Here is an 8,180-nt window from a genome sequence, read left to right as displayed (position 1 = left end):
TGCTATTTTCCTAATAACTGTTACATAGTAGAATGATGAAACAATGGCTATTATCGGCACAAGCCATTTTCTCATTATACAATGGCATTAGACTATGGTTTTTCAGCTAAAAATGCATAATTTGCAATGTGCCTGTGCTCTTAATTTATGACCAAAGTGCGGTTAAAAAATAAGGTTTTAGAGATGGTGTTATGACATCATAGAAGTATGCTAATGTTATTGCGATACATATATAATAGTAACGTTGGCTGTGAAATTGGTTGGGGAAAAAAAAAAGGCATTATCATCAGCACATATTGTCATGGTTGAAAAAGGGTTGTCGCATAAAACAGCCCTTATTCGGCCCCTTGATTGCTGCTGTTTAAAAAAGGAAACAGCCACTCTACAAAAGTGTAACATCCATTATGTGTGAAAGTTGTTTTAACTGCAACAGCATTATGTAAACAGGCTTATCTATTTAAACTATGATCTCTGGCAGTTAATTGGTGCTAAATAAAATGAGATGAACTCATTTTTAAGTGGCAACCAAACATGCCCTTAGGTTGCCACTTGAATCCAACTACGGCCAGGGTCTTTGTTCATATTCCCTTTTCTCATTTTCCTTCTCACTTCAGTGGAATCTTCCCACATTGAAGCTGATCTATAAATGTTTGATAACAGGACATAAGTGGAAGGTTGATCTGGTTCCAACTTGACTAGTATTTCAGCGATCCGGTTTCCTACTTCGACATTCATGTGCTTGCCGCAGGCACCCAGCAGTGTCCTCCACAGGAAAGCTTTTGATTGGAATGGCGCCTTGTTTATAAAGGCCTCTGCTTCATCCATGTGTCCGGCTCGACCGAGAAGATCGACCATGCATGCATAGTGGTTTAATGTGGCATCTAAATCATAGTCATTCTTCATGGACTCAAAGTGATGCCAGCCTTCCTTTACAAACCCAACATGGCTACATGCTGACAAAACCCCAACAAAGGTAATGCTATCAGGCTCCACTCCAACCTCTTTCATCTTGTCGAACAGCTCAAGAGCGTCCTTTCCGAACCCGTGATGGGCGTATCCAGACACCATTGCTGTCCAGGACACCACATTATGTCCCCCCATCTTATCGAAAAACTTGCGTGCATCTTCAATGCTTCCACATTTACAATACATGTCAATGATGCCGCAACTGACATGTAAATGAGATTCGAATCCAGTTTTGATGGTTCTGGCATGAATCTGTTTGCCCATGTCCAATGCTACCAAGCTAGAGCAAGCTGATAGGCAGCTAGACAAGATGGAATCATTAACAGGAACTGATGACCTATCTTGAAATTCTGAGAGAAGCTTCAGAGCTTCTTCACCGTGCCCATGTTGTGCATACGATGCCATCATGGTGCTCCATGTGACAAGATCTTGTTCGCCCATGTTAGAAAATGCTCGGAAAGCATCATTTACACTACCGCACTTTGCATACATGTCTATTAGCGCACTTCCAATGAAGGCGTTAGATTGAAATCCTGATTTTATGATGTAGGCATGGGTCTGTCTTCCTTGATCAAGTGTCGCTAGTCCTGAACAGGCTTGAAGAACGGCAACAGCAGTAAACTGACTCAGTTTTGTCAACGTGGAGGAGTGCATATCACGAAACAACTCCAATCCTTCCATGTACCTCTTTGCTTCGATGTACCCAGATATCATGGCTGTCCATGAAAACTCATTATGCATATCCATTTCTTTGAACACCATAACAGCTTCATCAACTCCTTTGCATTTTGCATACATCTCAATGAGAGCATTTCCTAGGCATAGATTGGATTCCCCAAAGGCTTTCATGATGTGTGAATGAATGGCTTTGGCTTCTTCCAACATATCAAGATCTGCATAAGCCCTAAGAACATAGTTTAGGGTGGAATGTTTTGGCATCAATCCTAGTTTCCTCATCTTCGAAAACAATTCTACGGCACTTACATCATCGGAATCTGAAATAAAACCAGAAATCATGGCAGTGAAGCATATTTCATTCTTATCTCTAACATCGAGGAATCCTTTATAAGCATCGGTTGTCATTCCAAAACTAACATACATTTCGATGATGGCACTTCCCACAAATGAATCCAGCACAAATCCAGATTTCACAAAACAGCAATGTACTTGTAGACCAAGTGCTGGAATCTCCAAATCCGAACACAAATTGAACACGCTCGTAAGTGTAAACATGTCGAGTTTATAACCTTCCGAAATGAACTGCATAAAAAAATCCAAACCCTTTTCTGCATTGCCACTCTGATGAAAACCAGCTAGTAATATGCTCCACACCACGTCATTTTTCAGTTCTAGGCTTGAAAACACTCTGCAAGCATCATTCATAGCTCCCCATTTTGCGTAGATATCAACTAGAGCGGCCCCCACAAAACCATCATTTTCTAAACCGGCCCTGATGACCCGACAGTGAAAGAACCTACCCATCTCGAGATTTAAGATGTCAGCACATAATTTGATAAGAATTGAATATGTGAAACAGCTTGGAAACATTTCAGAGAGCAGCATCTGATGAAACAATTCGATGGCCCCGTCAGAATCCAAGTTCCGCACACAACCGTCAATCAATGTATTCCACAAGGCTTCGCACTTTGATGGAATTTCTTCAAAAAATCTACAGGCATCATTCATATCACCGCACTTAACATACAAGTCAAGAACAGAACTACTACAAAATGCATTATATTTGAAACCGCATTTGATTATAAGCCCATGGAGGAGCTTACCCGCCACCAATTCACCCTTAATTCTGCATGCCTTGAGCGCTGATGACAACCCAAAATCATTCGGCCGCAGCCCTGTACGACACATGAGAGAAAACAACTGCATACCGAGATCAGCATACCCATGTTGTACATATGATGATAACATACTCGTCCAGGAAACCAAATTAGGTTCTGACATTTCGTCAAACAAAAGGCGAGCACCAACCAAATCCCCACAATTCGCATACATTCGGAGCATATTGTTCTGTATAAAAACATCTCGATCATACCCATCTTTTATAAAGATTGAGTGAAGCGACTTTCCACGATCTAAGTCTCTAAAATCACCAGAATGCTGCAAAAGCAAGGCGCGATGTTGCAGATGGAAGTCAACACCATTTTCCCTGGAGATGGTGGTGATATGGGCTTTTTGTGGAGATTGGGATATGAAGTTATTGGAATGGATAAGAAGGTTTCCGCAATTGGGTATTAGAGAGAGGATTTTTCTGTGGAATGAGGAAATTGCAGATTGATTTACTGAGATCATAGAAAAGGTTGGAGTTCTTTCACAGGTGTGGAGTTTTTGGAGGCAACGGATATTTGAATATTTAACAGTTGGAGTTGGAAGGGAAAACTATGCTTGAAGAATCATACTCATTCACTCTAAATTCCAAAATGTACAGAGTTAAAACATGCAATTGAAACCGTCCAAATCGTGGGCCCCGCTTTAGATGGGTTATACACCCTCATGGCCGCGCTAGACTGATTTTCTAATGGTCGATTCGTGGACATCAAATAGACGGTTGAAAATGAAATATTCAGCGGCCCATATTCAACAAACACGTCCGTTGGTCAAAAGGTTATGCTTCCGGCCTAAGAAAAAAAAAAAAAAGATAAACGAATTTAACTAGTTTTCATAAAAATCACAGATTTTTAATTTAAAAAAATATAGTAAAATACAAAAAACTCAAATGGCCGTACAAGATGCCCAAAAATCACTTTCCCTGTTTCCCATTTGGTTCTATTTTCATCTGCGTTGCTGATATAATTGTCCATGAAAGACATTCCGACCTCTCATCTTCGACCAAAATAACTGAATATTTACTTGATTGCCATTTCGAAAACCGAAAGAGAGCGAAGATGAGGGAAGAAGAGCGTACCGTCTTCGGTAACGACTACAGACAAAAGAGGAACGAGCAGGAAGGCGAAATACAACCAGCATCTCCGAGTTGTGAGCCACGCCATCTTTGGAGCTGAGCCGATGAGCTGATTACAGAGCACTTTTGGCTCGGCTTATAAGCCTTCAGATGCAGAGCGAACGGGACTCTCTCTCTCTCTCGTCTTAGCAGCGAGAGGGGAGAGTCTGAAATGAGAGCGCCGCTTTTAATCTTTAATTTCCGGCTTTTTCGCCTTTACTTTAATTTGGGAAATGTCTTTTCTTTTCTTTTTTTTGGCAAAAGCGTAGAAGGTAGGTAGTCCGCGGACAACTGAGATGGAAGTACACAGCTGGGCATTTGGAACAGGGTCAGACCCCATCGGAAGGCAGAGCCCACCATGGGTAAATAAGATCCAAACCATTCAATAAAGAGACCTGAACAGAAACCGTTAGACATACATTTTAGGTATTATTAGACGTCTGTGGCAACTCTTGCTTTACAAGTGGACTGCTTATGGTGATACCTACCTCTTCGACGGTCCGATCATCCGGCCCAGCAAGCGGACTACTCATTCACTGTAATAGTCCGCCGACACTGACCTTCTTTATTAATAAGAAAAAAGGAAATAGCTCAGGGCTTATATGACAATCAGGCTTCCCAGGACGCTTGATACGCTAGCACTCAGAAGTTATACACGTGGCATATATTAATTTAAATAAAACCGATAGATCATGCAAACCACTGTCATCAAGCAACACTGTTGCAATAACCCCCTATACGCTGATGCGTGTATTCTTGTTCGTTGAAATAGAACCATTAGATTTTTCATTTTTAACCATCTGATAAATACTCATCGATAAGTTATTCAGTTAACAGACTGGATACCATGATTTCGACGCCACGTCTGCAATTGCTAAGTAAATTCCCAGGGCCTGTGTATCATCTATCAGGCTCTGCTAGAGCATCCAAGTTTTTCTTTTTCTTTTTTTTTTTTCTTTTTTTTACCGCTGGCATGACTGTGAGTTGACAGAAAGGGCGTGCCTGCAACTAATTGGGGGCCACGCGGACGAGACGTGCACGAGATCCACACCATCCATAAGGTGCGTTGTTAGTGAAGTGTGCGCCGACAGTGGTTCACGTTTGCCATCCAATCTATACATTTGATGGCAATCACCCTAGTGACGGGACTTTAAAAAAATCACGATGTCCTATATCTCAACTTGCCCCGCCATGTAAATTAGAGTTTTTAGTTGTGATTTACGTTCTTTCGTATGGTGAGGCCTTTAGAGGTTTTTTTTTTTTTTCCACGTGATGCTCTTGATCAACGCCAAAGATTCAGTGGCGCAACTGATAAATGGTGTGGATCTTATGCACACGATAATATATGCATACTCATGTGGTGTGGATTGCACCGCAACCTTGCCATCAGAGACTTCGCATGATGGTTACGGTGTTAAGATGGTTGGCTCACCAAATAACTTTCAATCATACTTATATCTTATCATGCACGATCAAATCCCACCTTATCAAATTGCTTGTGGTAAAATTTATTCCATGTTTTGCGGACTTTACTCCAATAGTCCTCTTACCAATCAAGAGGACTATTGAGGGGTTTTAATGGAAGATCGGTCCAGATGCATTCCTTTCTTTGCAATGATTGACTGCAAATCAGGACAAACGAAAGTGAGCAGTCTATTGAATACAGGCATACTCCTGCGTAAGGCATGACGTAACTCGCCCAAACACGTTCAGCTTAGAAAATTTTATTCAAAATAAGAGGAATTGTCATTTAAAGTATGAATAGTAACTTGGCCATAATTTTATATCCAAGTATTATTATAGAACGCACAATCTATCAATCTTTATGTAGCCGGCCATTCAGGATCAATTGACCAATATTGCAAGTCGCGTCCATTCATTCCGCACGAAAATGAATGCTTCCAGTTAAAAATCAAGATTTTAGAAAAAATATATATTATTTTTAGTAATTCCAACTTTTGTTGTATTTCCTTATTTTTTAGAGTCTTAAATTTCCGTGTTTTATATAGATTAATTGTAATCATGGTGGGAATCCTTCGGTAAGTTTAATTTATGACTTTCTATTTTTAGATAAACTTAATTATTATTTTTGGTAAATTCTATTTTAGTTTAATTAGAAATTATATTATGATTAAAATTCTCCTATTTTAAGAATTGTCAAATTAAGGTTTTATTTATTCTTTATTAGTGGTATAATCGAGAAATCATGCATATTACAAGTAAAAGTTTTTACTTATTATTTTTTATGAATTCAAAACCTCCCCTATGAATTCAAGGTTTTAACCATTCAAGAAAGACGATGATCTTTCTCTTCACTTTTTTCACGCCCTTCTTATGTCAAGCTTGCTAGATTACATCTTAACTCATTACAATATATTTGCTAATAGGTTAACCTTAAAATCTGCAAGCATATTATAATGAACCCAAATCATTTATATGGTGGCTACTCACCTTGATGCGGATAAATATAAAAGAAAATCTTATGGTAATTCATTTGGCAACTTATATTTGAGATTCATTGGAATCCAAATCATAACTAAACTAGATTTAAAGTGATCTAGAATTCACGATTGTCTTTGAAAACCTTTTATATATATATATATATATATGGGAAAAGGTACTATGCTCTCAACCTCACGAGTCCGTCCCATGAGGTCGAGCTGTGTGGGCCCCACCGAGATGCGTTTTGAACATCTACCCCATCAGTCAGATGCACCATTCCATCGTGGGCCTAGGTCTCAAAAATCAAGTCAATCCATGACTTGTGTGGGTCACACCACATACAGAAGTGGGGAGGAGCCGCGCACCATTAAAACATTCATAATCATTTTTTGGGCCCACCGAGATGTGGTTTGCAAATCCAGCCCATCCATTATGTGTGTCCCACTTGGATGAGGGTTCAGACCAAGTTTCAGCAGCATTCAAAACTCAGGTGGGCCCCACCAAGTGCTTTTATATGTTTTAACGGTGTCTTCACATGATTTTAGATGGTATGGCCCACCTGAGTTCCGTATATGGCTGATTTTTGGGATATCCCATAATTTAGAGGGGACCCATCAAATGCACGGTGTTGATGGTTGACACGCATCACGGTGGGGCCCACACAATTCGACCTCACGGGAGCTTATCGTGAGGTCGAGCGCATAGTACCTTTTCCATATATATATATATATATATATATATATATATATATATATATATATATATATATAGTTTGGCAATTTAAATTAAAAATGCATTGGTATTATATAATATATTCACGAGAACTTGAATTTGATCAAAGTAAAATAAAATAATATACATTAAAATATATACTTTGACTAAAAATAAAGTAATTTTGAGCCTCATGTAGGCCATCAAAGTGATCCCTCTAATTTATAATTAAACTAAAACTCTACATATTGAAAATGATGAAAGTTAACTATTCCAATGTGTGTACACACACACACACCATGTAAATTACATTTTAGAAAAATATACTTGAATAAATACTAAAGATTTTATAGCTACAATCCTCCAATTTGGAACATTTTCTTTTGGATGGCCATTCAAATTGAGGCCAATCATATCAATGACATGGATAGAGCTGTACACGAGTAGAGTTAGCTCAGTCAACTTGTTTGACTCGTCTCAAAAAAGCTCTGACTTGCTTCAACTCGAAATTAGATTCGGACTGAGTCGAGCTCGTTTTTGGAGCTTGAAAAAAATTTGAGCCAAGTTCAAGCTTGACTCGACACGGCTTGAACCTCAACTCAAATTGACTTGGATCGAATCAGTTCAATGACTTGCCAAGTGTTTGATGAAATAACTCAGCAAAATGTTGTTTCAGATGCGTATATTCTTCGCAAAATTGGTCAGTGGCAAGGAATGATATGAAACAAATTACTATTAAAAGAAACCTTACACTATATAATTGTCGCCGTATCTTGTTTTTTTATATTGTTCGGTAATTGTTTGATGAAATAACCATAATGTGTTGTTATTGTTTCACATTATATAAGAGATTGAAGATGCATTATATATGTTTGAGAAAATGTCTTACGGGCTTGAACTCAGCTCGAGTTGGCCTGAGCTGCTGATCGAACCAAGCCAAGTTGGCAAGTTAGGCTCCAGGGCTGAGCCGAGCCGAGTTTGAGCTGGAGTTAGCTGTTGACCGAGTCTTGCCAAGCTCTACTCGGTTCAACTCGTATACAGCTCTAGCTCTAGGTATGGATTACTCAACTAATGGCCTCACTTTTAGCTAAACATATACTAATCT

The 8,180-nt window shown here is 39.2% G+C and overlaps 1 protein-coding gene across 2 annotated transcripts; it reads right to left on the bottom strand.

The window, feature by feature from the left end:
- Positions 1–302: 302 nt before the first annotated feature.
- Positions 303–4,116, bottom strand: LOC131240840 (pentatricopeptide repeat-containing protein At2g33680-like). 2 transcript variants are annotated; one of them, XM_058239336.1, is made up of 2 exons: positions 3,708–4,116; positions 303–3,599 (listed from the first exon to the last, which is right to left on the bottom strand). In XM_058239336.1, exon 2 carries the CDS (start codon positions 3,271–3,273, stop codon positions 538–540), a length of 2,736 nt encoding a protein of 911 aa, XP_058095319.1. In that variant the 5' UTR covers positions 3,274–3,599; positions 3,708–4,116; the 3' UTR covers positions 303–537. The 2 variants fall into 2 exon arrangements, with proteins under 2 accessions (XP_058095319.1, XP_058095320.1); XM_058239337.1 differs by having other exon boundaries at positions 3,887–4,116.
- Between the last annotated feature and the right edge of the window lie 4,064 nt (positions 4,117–8,180).

This window comes from Magnolia sinica, chromosome 3, assembly GCF_029962835.1.
Source record: "Magnolia sinica isolate HGM2019 chromosome 3, MsV1, whole genome shotgun sequence".
Classification (NCBI taxonomy): Eukaryota; Viridiplantae; Streptophyta; class Magnoliopsida; order Magnoliales; family Magnoliaceae; genus Magnolia; species Magnolia sinica.
The sequence above is the reverse complement of the archived record's forward strand: the minus strand, read 5'-3'. Positions and strand labels throughout refer to the sequence as shown.